The 20,399-nt window shown below is 44.1% G+C and overlaps 1 protein-coding gene across 3 annotated transcripts in view; it reads right to left on the reverse strand.

The window, feature by feature from the left end:
- TTC28 (tetratricopeptide repeat domain 28) overlaps positions 1–20,399 on the reverse strand; it is a 150,960-nt gene that overhangs the window by 43,199 nt on the left and 87,362 nt on the right. For all 3 annotated transcript variants that reach the window (XM_084538758.1, XM_084538757.1, XM_084538759.1), the window contains 3 exons: positions 19,344–19,616; positions 18,402–18,532; positions 2,662–3,169 (listed from right to left, as the gene is read on the reverse strand). In XM_084538758.1, coding sequence (XP_084394884.1) covers positions 2,662–3,169; positions 18,402–18,532; positions 19,344–19,616 — 912 coding nt within the window. The remainder of the gene's footprint in view (positions 1–2,661; positions 3,170–18,401; positions 18,533–19,343; positions 19,617–20,399) is intronic.

Consider the following 20,399-nt stretch of genomic DNA (forward strand, 5'->3'; position numbering starts at 1 on the left):
TTCTGTTGCTTCAGCAAAGAGGCCAACTCTAACATTCTGGCTTGGAAACACACGTTTAGATACATTTTTTGCCTGTCAGCATGGTTATTTTGATGAGGTTTTGTTTTGCATGTGGATTAGATGAAAGAGACAATTAAGACTCGGCTTTTTAATTGGTACTGGATGTATTTTAACAACAGGAATAGACTTTCTCAACAAGAACTGCATGTTCTCTTTTTCCAGTGTAACTCAACTCTGACAGAGGGAACATAGAAAAATAGCCAAATAACAGCTGAAACGTGAGATCCTGTACTCAGAAGCTAGGGAAACTATTCAAATACAAAGTGTAGACTGGCTGAGTCAGCATACCAACCTAAAGTTATGTTTAGGCTTAAATCCAAACAAGTAAAACATTCTCTGCTGCAACAAAACATTTTTTTAAACAATTATTTTCTGGGATTGCATGCTGAATGCATCATTAAATTCAAGGCTCCTGTAAGACATAATCATATTAAGATGAACTTTCTAGTCCCAACCTGACTAGGTTTGAGTCAGCAAAACAGTAAGAGAATTAAAAATGCAAGTGACAACCCACAAAAACTGAAGAACAAGAGCAAGTCACTTCCTTCTGCAGCACTGCTTGTTTCATTCTGGGATGAGTTAAAACAACTACCACAGGTTTAGCAGTTCCCTGTAAGTGCTGATATTTATCTCATCTCAGCACTTCTGTACCACTTTTCTGTAATAGTGCTGAGTAACACAAAGCCAGACTACACTGACTATACAGGCACTTAGAAGAAACATCACAGAACACGAATCAAGCTCTTTCATCCAGTAAATAGATGTGGTCTGCCCAATGACAAGGGGCTTGAAAAAATGGGAGGAGACAATATGGACAACCCTACACAGCTCATCAAACTGTCACGAGGAAGAAAAACAAAACCAAGTGACAGCTTCCATTTCCCAACACTGTATTTCCTTACTTTCTTGGATTTGCTCAGAAAGAAGTGGGGTGATTCTCCAAAAAGCAGCAAGTGCTTCAGAGTGGAGGCTAATGACTGTTTCTGAACCCTAGAGGTTTGCTTGCGCTACTCAGAATAGATCCATCCCCATGTTAGAGGCACTCATGGCTGAACGTGGCTGTGCACTCTCCCAGTATCCACCAACAGCCTATACACTCCATTGGTCGGACTCCATTGGAAATAAAACACATTAAGATAAACTCCACCGCAACAGGAACATTCCCTCAATCCTGACCACAAGCTGGGAAGCCAGCACGTTCCCCAAGCACAACCAAGGATGACATCTCCATCTCCTACAGGAATCCAGAGTTTACATCTCCCCTGGCTCCCTGCCTGGACAATTCAAGGTCCCACTTCTCCATGCGAGCCCTTCTGTCCCTGTCAACGACCAGTGGATCTCACGCAAGTCCACACATCTCCCCGAGACCAGCCCTACAACTGCAGCAGAGATGTGGGATGTACTTGGTGCTTTGCTAGAGGCATCTACCATTGCACTTTGAAAAAGCCTTTGCATAAATGTAAGGGAAGCCAGACACAAAGTTTCATCCTCCCTGCTGAGTGCTCTGTCACACTAACAGAAATGCTATCAATGCAATGCTCAGTGCTCTCTAACGCTAAGCACCCCACAGGCACTTTTGCCTCAAACCTATTTTGCCTCACTCATTTTCCCTTACTCGTGTGAAGGAGGAGGTTTGCACCACTAATCAAAAAGCTCGGACTGTTGCATTATCTCCAGTTCCCCTTATCCGTTCAGCTCTCGAGGAATCAGCTATTACAAGAACTTCAGTAATTCATCAAGCCCTTTTCAATTACCTGCTGTTGATAACATCAGAGTACAATTAGCATCTACAAATGAATCAAGTGCCAACTGCCAGGCAGAAACAGAAGCTAATTTACAGCACGGGGCAGCTTCCAAGAGCTGAGATTCAGGGGCTGCCAGCAAACATTTATTTTGTTATATCAGCAACAGCCCTGTTCTGTCCCTCCCTGCACAGCTGCATACACCCAGCTGAGTCGTGCAGCCAGAACACGTCCTAACAACAGCTGCACTGACAGCAGTGCAGACCCACATCTCATGGCCAGAGATGCAAACACGTCTTTGTTTGCTTCCACATCCGGCACTGTGAAAGAGGAGAAATGGACTTCACTTTGATTTTTGCAATTCAGTCCTTCTCAGCCTGCCAGTAGGATGCCCATGTCTCTTCTTAGAAGAACATATGGCTCCTACATTCTATTACTTTATTGTGCACATTCTGAACACAAACTTAGGATTAGATACACGTGTCTCCCAAATTACAAGGCAGCAAGCCGACAAGCTCCCAAAGTAATGGCCAGGTAATAAGCCACATCATTTCTTGCCTTAGTGCAAGACTTCTTACATTTCTTTCTGTCACCTGAATAGCTCTTCAAATGTACTGTACCTTCTCATCTGCCTTCTGCTGTGACCTTGGGCTTTCTGCTGCTTTCTGAGCAGGTGAGTAATTGAACGTGAACACATTACATTGGCACACAATCTGTGAAGTGCCTGTTTATTTTATGAAGATGGTCTGGCAGAATTGGGATAACTAAAGATAGCACACAGTAAGCCTCCTGGATCCTGGTAGCAGCTCTGATAGTCAGTGCATTTCCTGATAAATTCTGTTCCACTTCAGGGCCTTACCTAAATTGGAGGAGGCTCTGCCTTCAGCAGCTCGGTCCTGCAGACTCTCAGCGATGTGCAACTGTTCTTCATGGTACTGCTTAGCTCTCTCCAGGTCCTGCATACATCTAGCTGCGTGGCCCAAGCCAGCATAAGCTCGCATCTCAATGGCTTTCTCAGCCAGCTCCTGGGCCAGCTCCAGCACGTAGTTGTGGTAGGACATGGCTTTGTCGAAGTTTCTCCGGTAGTGGTAAGCACTGCCGAGGTTGCTGTAGGCTCGGGCTTCCTCCCGCTTGTTCCCCAGCTCCTTGGCGATCTTAAGATGTTGTTCATGGCACTGCACCGCATTTTCAAAATCCCCCATTGCAATGTACACTGCTCCCATATTTCCCAGCTCCCGTGCCTCAGAGAGCTCATCTTTGGACTGCTTTGCAAGGAGGACGCACTGCTTGTGGCTAGCCAGTGCATTTGGGTAGTCCCCAATGGCTGTGTACACATGGCCCAGACTGCTCAGTGCTGAGGACGCTGCCTGCAGGGAGAAGAGAGAAAAAGTAAGTACAAGATCTCATGGAAACAAGTCAGATGGCCTCAGTCCCAGCAATCACAGCCACAAAAGGCCATTCTGGAAAGAACGTGACTGCCAGCTTGAAAAGCTGCTCTCTTGCAGTTCTACACCACTCAGGGCAGCCCAGGCGGAGGCAGCAGAATGCGGCTGACTCAGGAGAGCAGTGCTAAGATTATCTCTTTTCTCTGAAGCACACAGCATGTCTGTATGTGGTACAGGGGAAGGATAGGACTGCAAAGATGCAGAGACCACTGAGGAAACAAAGGAAGCAGTAGCTGTAGAAAACTGCACTCTACCAGTGTGAAATGTGTTCATCTGATTCGTGTCAATATGGAACAATGCTAGGGCCGCATGGTGTGATGAATGTGATCTTCTGTCATACATACCCTTGTATAACCACAAGTCTAAGAAAAACAGAGTGGTTAATGTATATAGTTCTTGTATCTTGCAAAGGAACGTTTTAGCAATTCGTGTCAATAGAGAGCTTGAAGGGAAATGTATTTGTAGGCTTTTCCTTGAAGTCTCTGATATCTGGGGGGTTTCAGAATAACTGCTAACTATTATGACTATTGCATGAGACACTATGCAAGTCTCTGCTATCTGGCCAGGAAATTAAGGAGACAGGGAAAGCTGAAGAACGACTAAAAGACAAAGCTTGGAGGGGACGCTGCACGAGTCTCTGACATACAGCCAAGTTGGACAAAGGAGAAGGAGAAGAGGGAGGAAGACTATGAGCCTTCAGCATGAGAGACCCGCATAGACACCACCGTAGACTGATACACATGCTCCAGTAGGAGGGTTTGGATTCCGGAAACTAATTATAATAACCCTGTTTTTTTTAGAAGTAGTAATGAATATGTATTAGCCTAGGAGCATAAAAATCAGCTGCTTGATGTAAGCGGTGTGCGTCTTGGTGGAGCAGAGACTCCTGGTGCACCCAGCGCTGTTTGCTTACCTCTATTCCTTTAATAAATTATAAACTTTGATTATAGTGCTATTTTGAAGACTGAGCCATTTATAACACCAGGAACCAGGATGGCTCACAGAGCAACACTTCCCCTGAAGGCAGCCACACCTAAGTGACCTCTCATAACTACTATAACATCTACATTGAGTCCTATTAACATTGCAAACAATCCTGTGTATAGCAGCTTTTGAGACAGCATATTCACCTGCAGAGAACATCACGGACCAATGCTTGCCCTGTTCCACCCTCCACCCAGTAAGCTCATGGCAGTGTGACAGAATCCTCAGACCCTGCAGGCTGGTGCCAAAGATCCCATCCACAGAGACCACCAGCAGCATGTGTAACGTGACATAACCATGCAGGATGCTGAGCCATCATGCAGTCTCTTCAATCTCTTCTTTCCAGGGTCAACAGCCACTGAATACCCCTGCTGGAAAACTCGCACACCTGCAGCCAGCACTCAGCGGAGAGCAGGGAGATGCCTCTGTTGCTTATCTTGCAAAGCCAGTAGGCCAGCATGCACTCACCAACATCTTCACGTACTTCTGTTTGGCCAATCATACCATGTTCACAAGAGCACAGTTTTCACTGTGTAGCATCAAGGTCCTTGTATCACAGTATCATTTGTTTTTGAGCCCCCAAGAATCCTGGGACTGCAGCAAAGACAACAGGATTTCAGCAGCTGGACTCCCTGTCCCCTGGGAATACTGTAAATAAGTGGTTATTTGAAAACCTGAGTTCTTACCACGGAGAAACAAGACAAATTGTCTGAGAAACGGATTCTTTTGCCTACTTTATCTACCAGGACACAGGCTTGCCTTCCACCTGACAAACCCAGAGTTTTTATATATATATATACCTGGACAACAGGGCGAAGAGCCAAAAGCAGAGCTTCTGCTCAGCATGTATTTGCTACCTCAGCATGGCCGTTCACTCCAAAGCTCTGATCCTGAGCACTCCATGGTCCCCTGCATATGCATTTCTTTTGCTACCCAGCTCCTGCTGCGACCCATTTACACAGCAGCCATCTCTTCAAAGACCTTCAGAAAGGTACAATCAAGGTGAGACTGAACAGAGATCACCCTAGCATCAGATCTCTGGAAAGTTCCAGTCCACCCTTCCACCTCAGAGGTAGCTACAGCATCTCAGAACAATTGTCCTCACTATTTGAGACAGCATACTACCAATGAAGAGGCAGTCTCGGTCTCTTCCTATTTTTGGCTGTGGACTCCCAACGCATCCTTAGGCTAGTGTTCCTGTTCACGCAGTACATTCAGAGCTCTGTGACCACCTGTTTAAACTTCCTATTTCTTAACAGGCAAGATCTTGCACTGAGTGGTGTGACTGGGAGAAGAGCAGCTTGACCACATCACCAGACTGCAAGCAGGTGGGTCCCCTCTGGCTGTTCTGCTGTCGGGAAGAAAGGTTTGCTCCCTTTCTTCTTACTTTCTGAGTTCAGCTGCTGGAACAACCTATGTGGCATACTTCTGTTTTATTTTGCTAATCCCCTCTTACTTTGGCTTGGATTGCCCTGCAGTGCAGCTGATACCAGTGCTTTCAGTGTAAGGAGCAAGCATGCTTCATTGTCCTGGGTGTAATACCCCTAGTCACGAAATCAAAAGCTCTCCCATGAAAAGGGTCTCCATGAGTGCAAGGGGTGCAACTGAAAGCACCTTGCAGGTCATGCCAACTAACTGCAATCTGAACACCACAGAACTGGAGAGAGGCTTCAGCACAGTAGCACTGATAAAGACACCAGCCTAACTCCAGGGGAGCACAAGACAAGCTGTAAGAAATGAATCTTGTTCTGCACACATAGGACATGAATCAGGCCATAGCTTCTCAGAAGTGCACAGGCAGCAAGAAGTTCTGCAGGGCTAGACTCACCTACGACTTTGTAGATTCACACATACAGACACCTTGCAGAGCCACACATACCTTGCTGCACAGAACAAACTGCTAGGCCACTTGGGACAAAATTAAATCCCAGCACAACACAACCCTAAGTAGAGCTGATTCAGCGACCTCAATTAATTCTGGAAGACAGGCCACCACCACCAGTAGCTCTTCTGATGTTACCTGGAAAAGACTGGAAATGCCTTTCTGGAAACACACGAGTCAAACTGTTCCCTGCTGGTGCTGCTTACAAAAGAGGATGCTTACATATGCAAGTTGCTAGACAAGCTATGGCAAAGAGCCATCTAGACAGAGATTCAGATGATGTTAACATCTTACAGCTAGGGAAAAGAGGCATAAATGGAAAGCAGGAGATCTCAGGCTGTCTGTGCACAAAACAAACTTGCCAGATACAGAGATTGCTCATATTGTACGCATGAATCGTTTCACGCACACAGATGCAGAAAGGCTACCTCTACCCTCTGATACGGCAGTCCCACCCATGCTTCCCACGTGTTACGTTCTGTGGCAGTCTGGGTTGCTAACTGATCCAAATGCTCTGAACGATGTACTTCTTGATCATCTTGGAACCTGCATGAACAGAGCCTATGGCACTTCCAGCTTCCCATGGGCTGGTTGCAGCATCTCTTCTCCAGCAAGATAAATACCGGTACTCTCTAAATACTCTCAGGGGCAATCACTGGAACAACTGAATAGTTTGACATTAAAGCAGCGTTTGGGAGCAATTTGGTGATTACATCTGCTGAGGCTACCAATGACTCACTTCAGGGGGTTAGTAATACAACTTGGGAAGATAAATTCATCACTGTATGCTTAATAAAATCCTCCACATAACAGCATCCACTGGCAACTCTATGTGGCTCACACATCGGGCCAACAGGGTAGAGATATTCCCATATGTACTGGCATAAGCATCAATATGTTGTGGTGGATACAAGGTTGGCATCGGTTGTGCATGTGCAACAGACTTAGCTGTGCTAGCAGGAATTTCTGATTGGTAGCAGGATGATGGGAAACTACAGCTTCATACCAGTGGGGCTGTGCATCAGCAAACAAAGAAAATCAATGTTTTATATATCTGACAAAGACAAATTTTACAGTGGGGGTTGCTTGCACCTTCAATTTTGTAATTTATCACTTTAATAGAAAGCAGATTCTTCTGCCGCTAAGCTGAGGTACAGAATGGAGTTCTGAAAAGGGTTTCAAATTGCTCTCGTTTTCCTGGAGGCAGCAGACAGCTTAGGCTTTTCATCTGAATAATGTGAAGAGTCTGATGTTAAGCAGATGCGTGTCACAGAATGACAATTAATAGGGACCTGGTGACTGAGAGAGATGTCTTTCTTAGATATTTCACCCATGCCAGAGAATGGTCATTTCCCAATTAGTTTACATTAAAACAACCATTTGACTGATTGCACAGCCTCCTTACATGAGAACATTGCATAATAATCCTAAAAAGGGCAAGGTGAAAATGCTCTGCCTGGTACCCCACTGCATGGAAGCCCTAATCCCCAAATACGGACACCAATCAGGGCCGATCAGAGACCGAGCTTTCACAGCTGAGGTGGGGAAATGCACAGTATGGACCAAGCACTTGTGATATACAGAAGCCTCAACTGCAGCCCTCACCCTGCCCATGGCGGGATGGTTACAACTAGGTGATCCTTGAGGTCCCTTCCAACCCAGGCCTTTCTGTGACTCCATACTAAGCTCGTGCTCTTGTTAGAGTAGGGGTTCACAGGAGTTGAGTTTGGCTGTAGAGGTCAGCAACTGATGACCTTGGGAACAACCTGGTCTTTGTGCTATTCTAGGTCTTTAGTAAGCACATCACCGCTTTTTGAACTGCAGCCTTTCCAGATGATGGGTTTAAACAATATTATGAGCTTACAAGCACAGGAATGTGAACATATACCCTGTGTTTGCAGCTGATATTGGCCTGTAGGGACACAAAGCCTTAACAAGTTTCTATTGTTCCAGTTTACATCATTCCTGAAAAGCCAGGCTTGGGTCATGAGGCAGACAGGTACTAAAACATATGTTGTAGGAGACACTGGGACTGTACCTAGTCAAGAGGAAGAAATGGATGTGAACTGACCTAACGTGGATATGAAGCCGACATCTGACAGAAACCTTTTCTCTGTTGGATGCACAAAGGTTGACTAATAGTAATATAACACTATGTAAGCATTTAAGCTCTTTCTGCATGTAAGCATGTAAATTCTGTTTGTTTTACAGCTATGGACTGTGCCACTGCTGTGCACACAGGCAGGACAGTAGCCTAGCAGGGAATGAATACTTTCAGGACCTACCAACATGATCCAGTGCCTGTAAATTGCATTTTATCTCCAATTCCATTAAGCCCCTTTATTATTTGATCAGAATCCACCAATATTCGACAAGTAGCTCTGGAGATAAGTGATTGTGTGCTAGTGCAAAATTCACACCCAAATACAGTAGGTGTTCTATCAACATTCTTCACCAACACCCTTCCCTCCTCCCTCAAAAGCGAGGTTTGTATGTCTGTACCACATCCAGCATTTTCTTTGTATGGCATGCTTTTGAAAACAAAGAGCAAGCAGCAGGTAATATTCTCCTCCTGTATATTATCTGTACACAGAAAGAAGGAATGGTTTTGCTTTCAGGTAATTATTGCCTGGAAAACAAAACAAAAACCCACACTGGAATCAATAACCCTGTCAAATCCAGTTTATTTATAGAAGGTTTCAGTCTTTTACACAGAAACTGCCGTTTTCAATGAGTCTCTCTTTAAAGAACTGTATTTCATTGTTATAACTGCAGGTTTAGGCACTGCAGCAAACTGAACATCAATGAACAGAAGCAATGCTGCAGACACCAGTTATTAATAGTATTGCACAGAAAAAGGAATGCAGTCCTTTTTACTTCTTCCCACTACACCACAAGCAAAGGCTTAACACCTCCATCACTCTTGGATGAAATCACTCAGACACACAAGATGTGCAGCTGAGCTCCCTGGCTCTGACCCTGGATGTTCCTCTTCCTGCACAGGATCCTCCAGGCCAACCTTGTCCTTCCCAAAGCACCTCTGCACAGTCCTTCTGGAGCAGGGTCTGATCCTTATGTTACTCTTGCTCATAAAGCTGTATATCATTTTACTGGGAAACTTAATATGGGAAAAGCTTTGGCTGAGGTGGGCCTTCTGAAAAACCAAGAAGTGCTGATCCCCGAGTTGTGGATCTAGACCAGGTTTCCACATCTTTTCTTGTACCATAATCAGGGTACAGGCCACAGTAGAATACTAGGTTTTGCAGATACTGTGAGAAGTAATTAAAAACAGAAGGCTGCATTTCTTTCAGCTAAAATCCATGTAGTGTGAAGGTCAAGTAGGGACATTTAAAGGAGATCCTCAGGAAGTATTACATTTCCCTTTTGAGTCACAAGTCCAGACAAAACAAAGCATGTGGCTGGCTTTCAGTGCACTCCCAAATTTCCTCCTCTGTTCAGATTTCCTTTCATTCTGCTTTCACATGCAGCCTCACATTTGAACTGGACAAATCTGTATTGAATACAGTCAAGCTGACCTCTAAAGAGCTGCTAAAAACAGAGAGAAAGGCAACAAATTTATGCTTTCTTATAGAAATCCAGCTATTTAATGGTCAAGTATTATGGTGCTCACATCACTGATCTCACCCTCTCACCTAGGCAGGTTTTTCAGTCTAAGATTTGATGCAACACTAGTGCCCTGGAAGACCCAGAATCTTCTGATGAACTCATACAGAAAGCATTTTCCCAACAGCTGGTACTCAAGTCTCTTTGTTGCAGCAAAGAATCTGTTTCTGATATGGAGTGAGAAAGCTTTCCCCAAGGAAAGCAAGCTTTCCCCCAAGGTATGCAAGAATTCACCCCAGATTCCTAATCTGCAAGACTACCAGCTGCAACAAGAGGCTGAAATCAATGAGGCAAAGGCAAGCACTGCATTTTTAAATGAGGGTTTCAAGTCTGGAACCTATACGTACATCACGGGTCACATTTTGAGTCCCAGTGGTTAATCAGATGCCTCTCAAGGACCAGCTGTTTGAAGTGGAAGCATATATGGGAACTATATGGACTGGTAAGAGTACACCTGTAACTTTGTAAGCTCAACAACAGAGCCAAACATGTGGGCCAGGCAAAGACTGGCAAAAACAACTCTGTTGTTTTTAAGTCCTGTGTAAAACGTCATGGGATTTTGAAAGTTGTTTCTCACAGAGGTTGAGCCAAAGAACAGCTTGTTTCAATTTCTTGAAAGCACCTTCAGGACTCAAAAGGTCCTTTAAAAGACCCCAGAGAAAGATGGAAGGCATAGCGGAGAAAAGAGTGAAGAGGTAATCCCATGCACTAAAAATGTTTATGGATGTAGATGTACCACCTCTTCTTGCCACTTGGCCTTTATGATAAGAAACTTTTTTTCTTTTTTTTTTTTTTTTAACATAAAAATAGGAGGACACTCCTGCAAAGTTACCATCTCTGCAATACATATATATAGTGCTTATGCAGTGGGATGTGGTCTCTTGATGTTTCTGAGATATCAGTAACAGAGATGCTAATTTCTTGACAAAAGGATCTCTTATGGAGTTTCCAAACTCTTCCTCTGAAAAAAAGCTTAAGAAGTAAAAGCTAACTGCTGCCTAATACAGTAGCAGCAGTCACACCCTAAAGTCGTCATTCTTACACTTCTATTAGCAGTGCCTGCTTTAACCGTTAATATAAATCATCAATTAGCAAAGCCCTTCTCAGTCTGTTCCTTACTTCTGGAACTCCAGTCAGATGTGATGAAGCTGTAAGGAACAGCATATATTCTCCTCTTAGCCTTTCCTGAACACATGCACCCTTAGCAGCCATGGATGTTTTCTGGGGCCTGGCACATACCATGACGCCAGCTGCGCCTGCCCTGTAGGGAAAAGACAGACCCCTGGATGCTCCAAAAATGCAATGCATGACGTCTTCTTCCTCAGAGGCCAAGCAGCTGCAACGGGACCTCAAGGACATTGTTGGAAAAGCAATTCTGTGAAGTGACTCAGCATGCTTGAGGTAGACCTGTGGTGACAGACTTGGGTAACAACAGAGCATCTTACTGACTCCACAGGGATGGGGCACTGACTCCACATGCTGGCTGCTCACAGCCCTGCTGGAGACGGAAGGCGGTGGCACTACGGTGAGGAAAAGCTGTGCTCACTATTGGGCACGAGCTCTGCTCCAGCTTCACCTCAGTGCCAGGCTGCAACAGTACAAACCTGGTGATGTCTATACCTGTAGAAGGACTCCAGACTCCTGACAAGGTAACCAGGAGGAGAACCTGGCCCCACAACTAACCAGCTGCACATGTTCCAATGAGCTCACTCCACACTGACAAGCCCTATGATGGCTCCTCCAGAGAAGAATGGTTGCACAGACCCACGCTTCCAGCCAAATCTACAGCACAACTGCAAGCACAGGGACCCTTGCAACCGAAGCAGAAACAGTTGTAATTTTATCTCTGCCGGCTGCCATCTCTGTGGCTGCCAGCACAATCCAAACACAGAAAACTTCCTGGGCCAGGAAAGGGTGCAGACAGTCTGCCAGGGAGACATCCCCTATTTCAGGCAAGCTCTCACACCATTCAGTCAGAGGGAAGTTCAGCCGGGGCAGATGCACCTGCTCACACATGGGGCAGAGCCCATACACCCTGACATGTCTGCTTGGAACTGTTCAGCTCACAGCAGCAAAGGTGATTGATTTATGGCACAAGCAGAATCCCAGCCTTTGCATGACAATCTCAGAGCACTCAAGGCAAGGATGAAGACAGTCTCTCCTAAGGACAGCTGTGCCACTTCTAACTCAGATTGTACTCTTACCTAACTCAGCAAAATAAGTATTTCTAAAATGATGGGCAAAGAAAGTGAAAAAAATATTCTTTTATCCTGTACCATAATACACACACACACCGGTTCTTCAAACAGAAGATTAAATACAGCTTTGCTATTTAGTAAAGGTGTGGCTTCTTTAGACAAAGCACAACAGGAAAGACACCTGGAAAACATTTTGCTCTCTTCAGGAAGAGACACAAAAGCCTGGCTTTATAGACTTTATAGATTTCAGTAGAAAGAAGTGATCTATCTTTCCTACTCCATCTCCAATAAGAAAGTGAAATTTGATCTTTGACTTGCACAGTCTGACAGTAAGTAGCTGTAGTTTACAAAATGTAGGAAGCTTTATGCTGAGTTACACTGCTGGCTCAGACATGCTTTAAAGAGGACTGTAAAAAGCTACTAGAATTTCAAACCTAAATAACCACCAGCAGCTGAGCTGCACACAAAGGATGTTCAGACAGTTGCAAAATCTGCAAATTCCCAACCGAATACAGACAGATTATGTCTGTAACAGCCATCATATTTCACTAACACTCCTCCCCCAGAGGCTTAACACATCCCTGTCACACACAGCAGCCTGTTATTCCTGACAGCCTTGCATCATAACAATCCTCTGATGCCAGGAAAGGCCTCTAGTCACAATAAGATCCATGGCAATGCTCTCACTGCAGTATAAAGTGTAGCACCTAACTACTGGCTTCTTGAGTCTCCTGAGCTTTTTAAATCTCCTTCGAGCAGCTGGCTATGCCGTGCTTAATACACCCCAAATGCAGTTTGCCCTCTTAGATGCCAGGGCACACTGTAGCTCATGTTGAGCCTGCTCTTAACCAGCCCCCCCCAGAACCCTCCTTGCAGAGCTGCTCTCCAGCCACTCGTCTCCCAGCCCGTGCCTGTGTCCAGCTGTGTTCCCCCCAGCTGTAGCACCCAGCATTTACCTTTGTTGAATTTCATGCCATTGCTGATTGTCCAATGCTCCAACAGAGTAGAACGCATCTGAATTTCCACAGCAGTTCCCTGGGAAGTCTTCTTAAAAATCTTATATGGATTTTAAGTCAGTGTAACTTGCAAATCAAAGGAGGCAGCTTCGGCTCCTAGCACAGCGCCTCCTTCTCCTCTGCACAGCAATAGTTCAAAAAATATGTCTTGTGACAGTAAAAGCTACTCATTGAGTCTAGTTCTGAGCATACACACCTGCTGCAGATGATTGTCAGAGCCACATGTTAATGAATATAGCAAGTGCAGCAGCCAGCAGCCATAGAAACAAATGGCCTCCAAAAAGGAGGACATTGAACCCCAGCCAGTTCCACACCTACTCCTTCCAGAAATAGCGGCTTCTAGAGGGGAAGTGGGGGGAACCTTTCAAAACCTGGCCAAGAATGAGAACTGCACGCTGTTGGGCATCCTGATGCCGTGCAGGGACAAGCTGGCACAGCCAGAGTCCATACATCTGTCCTCTGCTTTCCCTCTGGGCTCCCTGCCCTTCCTGCAGCCTTGCTCACTGAGAAAAGGGGCTTGAGTCATCCAACTTCAGGATCACAAACAGTCCTTTTCCTAACCCAGCTCCTTCCTTCACCCACACCTAGCGAAGAGGGATGTTGTATCTTTAATGAAAGGCCCTGCTCAATGCTGAACACGCCGGCCAGCACACGCACAGAAGCTGCCAGCACCCAGTGGCTTGCTGGCAACATCGTCCTTCCCAAAAGCTCAGCATTGGCAATGCACTTTCACAGAGGCACTAATTTTATTATGGTTGCTTTATGATTTTGCCTCACTGCCCTGCTATTTTTAAATGCAGGGCTGTAATAGAAGGCGTCTGACTGCCCGAGAGAGGGGAGCTATTACGCTGTGGATTCTCTGTGGTGTCAGCAGCCTTTGTAAGGCACAACTGGTGAGCCTGAGAAGGGGCTCCACCACTCAGTAACAGGCACCTTGCTCCACAGCTTTCCTTTCCCTTTCAATGTCTGCTTATCAGTCCTCACAGCTTCAAAACACTCCCTCAAGTAGTTGTTTTCCAAATTAAATGATTTTAAATGAACACAGGTGAAAAACAGTTATTAGTAAGAGCCACTCCATCCCATCCTGAGATAGCCCACAGTTAGCTCCAACTCAGCTGCACAGAAGCAAGGAATGGCCTTACTGAATTTTGTAGTGCAAGACAAGCCTGCATACCTGAGAAGTAGCTAGAGATGAATAGAAACAGGGACAAGGAACAGTAGCTGTCACAGGCATCAAAAGCTGTCACATTCACTTTTTCATTCCAATCTTTCCTCTAACCCTGGCATAGCTCATCAGTTGCACTACCATTGTTCAAATCACAGCTCATGGTGTGGCATCAACACAATTATATGGGTTACACAAGATCAGGTTGCCCAGTTTTTAAAACAAAGTATTTACTTCAAAAATATAGTACAGGCATAACAATCTATACCCTTGTTATTAAAAATGACTAGATTAGTACCACAAGATAACTTACATGTATTGACTACCTTATAAACCTCAACAGAGGTAAGATACCACAAACTGCTTTTACTGTGATGTAGCAAAGTCAACTCCTGCCTTCTTATTGCTACTGCAGTGAAGCAAACATACCCGCACAAGCCTAAATATTGCATAAAAGCCAACAGCTGCATGGTCAGACCAAGTATTTAGTCATCATACCTCGAAGCCTACCATTAAGGAAACAGGCCACTGAATCTGAAAGAGGATGTTGTATTCTGCTATTTATGATCTGAAGGGCATCACTTCTCTCACATCTTTAGGTTCTTAAAGTAAGAAGAACTTGTAGCATTACTGCTGATATGTAATAATGTTTTGCATTGATCAGGTAGCAGGCAGTCTAAGAGATTAAATTCACCACCTATTTTTCCTGGGAGGTGATCATAGGAAATGCATTTTAAGTTCAGTGTCAAGTTGAACTCTGACTAAATACTAATTTATTTCTTTTAGTGAAACCTTGCTTTGTAACCATTCTCCATCCTACCTGTACGTAAAAAACATTTTATATGAAGACACAGGAATTTATTACCATTTATCTACTGTTTTTTAAATAATTACTGCATCTGATCTTCTCCCCCACAAAGCATCAGTTTGAAATACTGGTCGCTTTGGGTGGAGATACCTTCACTTATTAGTACTTAGCCACGTTGTCACAGGTGAACCCTGTCCTGTATATTTAACCTCGAATGATTTTTGTCTTGGTATCTACCAGGCAGAGGTGACCTCCCTGCAACTTCCAGGTTGCTCAGACTACAACATTTTATGGTGATGCTCTATCAAGTCGACAGCTTTGTTTTGTGCAAGTATACCCTAACAGAAACTAGTTCTAACATCTTCAAGTAGTAGTATGGTCAAACTTCATGCCTTTTACCTAGGGACTGTAAAGGAACAGTCTGGCGATACCCATGCTGCTAAGTGGCATGGCTGAAGCATGGATAGATCCATGCACAGCAGCTTTACTTCAGCTGCTACAGGAGACACCACGGTAAGAGCAGCAGCACAGACCTCATTGGGATTCTCAACTTGAGTACAATCCCAGAGACTGTAGCAGGCCAAGACAGCCCACGCTGAAATCTGTTCTGCTTCATCTTCACAGACAAATGTCAGACTACCAAGCTGTGCTACAATTTCCTCTTTAACTGCACTTAAATAATTTCAGGAGTTCAACTCCTGCACTCAACTCCATTAGAGAGATGTCCTTCTACATGGTGCTGCTTACCTTTCTTTCCTTTTCTTGCACCTCCTGCTGTCATCCCTTTTAGAATGGTATCCCACTTACCACAATGATCATCTGCAAAGCTCCACAGCAACCCAAAGAACATATGGAAAGGTCCCTTACGAGTTCTAGCTTCCTGAATCAACGAATCAACTACACTCTTATGTCTGCTATTCTCTCTCTCTCAAAAAAATAATTAAAAAAAAAAGAATCTTGCAGAATTGGCTTATCTGAGTTTCTTGACCTGCCAACTGCAGCTGGTCAAAAATCCATGACTTAATTGCAATGGAAAGCACTGAAATGACACTCTGAAGATGATTACTTCACAATGCCCATTACAGTATCTTATTAAGAACTAGTCTTGCCCATCTGCATAGAAGAAAAACTCATGTATGTTCAATACCTCAAGGTCTCTCAAAGATTCTAGAGGTATGCCAAGTCCCAGCTATTTTTGCTCCGTTCTTTCTATGTGCGTAAGTATCAGAAACCAGACTGAACTTTTCCTCCACACAGTGACTCAAGAGAGGACGACCTATCTGCACATATGGATTTTGAATGATATGAAATGGTGCTTGTTAAAGGAGCTGCACATACTCCCTGTGCCAGGTAGAAAAAAAATAAAATTCTGGAGCACCTGAACAGCTTGGATGATTTCCCACCCAGCTGACAAAGTTGCTCTTCTAAAGGTTTGTGTGGAGGAGGAGACACCTGAATATTACAGCCAGACCCTCTGCAAATTATTCCTGAGTTCATGGGCTACTCGATCCAGAAAAAGTCCTGGGTATGAGTATTTGCTTTGGCAGGCTCAGAACACAATGCTCCCTCTGAGGACTGCAGCCTCACATACAAAGGAGCACTTATTTATTATTATTATTTATTTATTTATTTATTAACCTTTTAAGCCAATCCTCTGGATAGTTGGAGGTAAAACAATTACCTCATTACAGTCGCACACCAAATTCCCTTCTGGTGGGATTCACATCAGCACTACTGCAACTTTATAATATTTGCATTATAAAAATGCCTGCAAAGGAGGCCAAGAAAAACAGCTTTTTGTTCAGAGGAAGCTCTGTGGTCAAGATGATGTCATAAGAAAGCGCCAAATTAATTTCCTGTGGTTACATCCTACAGGAAATCCAAGAAGCTCAGCTTTCTTTCTAAACTAAGCAGTCATTTGTTGTCAATAACTGTTAATTATGTGCCCAGATGTGTCATAAACTAAGAACTATCACTATTAGACTTCATTCTCTGGGTTCTTTCCAGATCGACCATTGGGATCTGTTTAGATCAGCAGCCTGAAGTCAGTGGAATAGATCAGCACTTGCTTCCTTGGGCCAGTTCAGGGGCTCTGGTAAACGCAGACTGCTGTGTTCTTGCCAAGAGCCGGCACAGCGAGCTTCCTGTTATTTCCTTCTGCAGCGCCTTCCACACAACTGGGAGAGGGCATTTGCTGCTTAGAGAAACACCACAGAGTAGGAACAGCTATGCAGATTAGACTCTTAGCAAGAACAGTTAGACTCTTAGCAAGAACAGGGACTCCCAATCAAGAAAACTATAAAAAACAATGGTAACAGCTTCTCTGCTTTGCATGAACAGAAACAGGGACATCAGGAGTAATTCATAAGGTTTTCCAGCTGGTAAAATAATCAAGAAAATGTTGAGCAGATTCCTCCTATCGCAGTCCTTCCACAACCTACCAAAGGATGCATCACATCAAGGCTTACTTGATATTTAAATCATAAAAAAACACTTCAGCAAAGCACTTAAATATTTTAAGTTGCTCTTTTCAACAGTCACCAGTGGGAAAACGGTTCCCCCAGTTTTTGTAACTCCCCCAAACTGCTCACATTTACATTCACACCTGCCCTGCTGCCCCTAGCCAACACCTTCATCTGCCCTACAGTTCACTAGTCCTCTACTTTCCTATTCACAGTACAGAGGAATAGACTGGAGGAGGAAAATAATCCTTTTGTTTCTGTAATCTGCACTGAAGTTATGACTCTGTCCTCACAGTGAACTTTCAGTGAAAATCTCTTGAGACAAACTCTTCAGCCCACGAATCATGCTTCCCTGGACTGGCAGGGCGCCCGGCACAACACTTGGAGAACTGAAGGGTATATAGTTAAGACAAATCAGATCCAGTCCAAACAACCCCTACCTTTTACACAACACTGTGTTTTAAGGCTTGCATGGATTATTTTTTCAGTACTTTTTAAACAAAGTATATTTCACGGAGACTGTGAGTGTTTGGGGCAGAGACCTAGCTCATTATTTGTCTGGAAAACGCACAACACGGGATGCACCCTTGTGGAGTTCAGAATGATAGCACACATACCAGGGAAAACGAGAGCTGGTGATAGCCAGGACTCAACTGCAGAGATGTTGTATCAATGCCTAACTCTGCAACAGCCTCTACCTGGAGCTTACGCACAGAGAACAAAACAGACAGGCAGCTAGACAGAGGCAGAATGACTTGCTCAAAGTCATGTGGAGAATAGAGACAGAGGCATTCAAAAGTACAAAACAAGCATCCTGTCACCCGTGCGTCCATACTGTATCTACTGGAACATAAAATTTCCATTAAAAATGCAAATGTAAGGCTGGAAAGACAAATTACAGAGCTTCCGAGTTCTCAGAATAACACATCAGACAAATAAGGCTTCTTGACGTGATTGTGTCCTTTTAGAAAACCATGCATGATTCCTAGTTCAGTCTATTTAATAAGCTTCCTACCTCTCTGTCCTTGAGTTTCATGGCAAGCACCAGCTGATGTCTGTGGTTAGTAAGGGCCTCCCGGTAATTTCCTTTGGAGAAGAATGCAGAGCCCAGATTTCCATGAGCTCGGCATTCTCCCGTCTGGTCACCTGAGACACATGCAAACAAAAAAAAAGATTAGATAACAAAAGGGTGGCTGGAAACATCCAGCAGAAAGACTAAAACACTGTACAAGTGATGTTCCAGTGTAAGAACCAAGATCAGAACAAACTCATTCTCATATTTAATACACAGCCTAATCTCCCTGGCTTTCAGAAACTTATAGAATATTCCTCAACCTATTTTTAGAATTGTGTTAGTTTCTTCTTTGGCCTGACACCTGCCAACCTCCCATTCTTCCATGTTTATTCTTTGTTTGACATTAGCAATTTCTTTGTGAAAACAACTAAATGGTCCAGGGCTTAACACAAGAGCATAACAGCTTTCACCAGAAAGCAATTCTGCAGCCCAGGTCAGACATGAAGTACATCTACTACCGTCTTCTTTTCTTGTTCCCTAGCAACTGTCTCAAAAGCTCAGACTGACTACCTTTTTCTAAGCAATTATTGAAAAAAAAAAAAAAAAAAATCCCACATACAAACATACTGCTTCATTTAACACACATTTAACATTTTGAGCACAGCAAGTAAGACTAGTCCCCAAATACAAGACACCTGAGAACTAGAGGACCCTGTAAAACCTTAGCATACTTATTGATTGCTTGTCCCTTCACACATATAGGTAAACAGGGCTGCACAAGCCCATAGTTCACACATTCAAGGAAGTTTACGTTTGATTTGGTAGCTTGTAAAATACCACACAAATCTGAGCATCATAGAGAGATGCTGACCATTAGCACAACTATTAATTTGTTCCATTTACACCAAACTAGCACTCAAACGAGTGAAATGAGAACTCTACCTAAAGTCTTGGCTACATCCAAGTCCTGCTGCATGTATCCGGTGCTTTTCTCTGTATTCCCTAGGGACCAGTAAGCACTGCTCAGTGCAGAGAACACTGATCCCCGCAGCTTTAGGCTGCAAGTGCCAATCTTCAGGGCAGCTTCTAGGACAACCACAGAGGCCCCGTGATGGCCTGCTGTAAGAAGTTCCTGGCCAATCACAGACACCACAACAAAGGGGCTCTTGTCCAGCTTCATCTTCTGCAACTGTTGATAGGTTGGCTCCAGAGACTCTAAAATACATAAAGGAAAGCAGTTACTCAACAAATGAAGTTATTTTCATCTATAAACCAACCTAACACCTCATCTCCATTTTTGGTAACCAAACGACACATGAGTTAAGGGCCAGTCTACCCAAATCAAACAAAGATTTATTACAGGAATTCAGGGCTCAAACACATAGTTTAATGTTTAGTACAAGCATATTGAGACAAGTCAGGTCAACAAGCAAGTTGGTGCTTCCATTGCAGAAAGCACTTCTGGAAGACAGTACAAGAATGCAGAGCAGTCTTATACTGAGATCTTAAGACTGGTTTAATGGCAGGCAAAATACAGAAAACACCTGTAGAGTTTCATAGGAGATTGGAAACGGGCCACCAGCAATGTATTTGAGCACTGTAGGTTTTGCTCTTTTAGCACAAACTTCAGCTGAATGTTTGAAAAATCTGTGCCTGTCCACATACTGTGCACATGACGTGTGCCAAGAGAAGTGACAAAAACATCAGAAAGAAGCTGCTCGACCTACGCAGCCTTACCTGCTCTCATAAGCAGCCAGGATCTGAAGGTACACCTGCAGAAAAACAGCACTGGACTTGACAGACTAGTGATAATGTGTCTAATAGCTTTTATCGTGCTGTTGATAAAACATCTTGGCTGCATGTCTCAGTAAAGACATCAGTATAACAGGACTCCAGAGTTTGCTGCGCTCCACCTGACCACGCTGAGTTCATTTTCCATATTTACGACCAAGCAGGATTTCTGGATTAGATGCTGTCACCTGAATCAACATTATCACA

Source organism: Aythya ferina, assembly GCF_964211825.1.
Source record: "Aythya ferina genome assembly, chromosome: 17".
Lineage (NCBI taxonomy): Eukaryota > Metazoa > Chordata > Aves > Anseriformes > Anatidae > Aythya > Aythya ferina.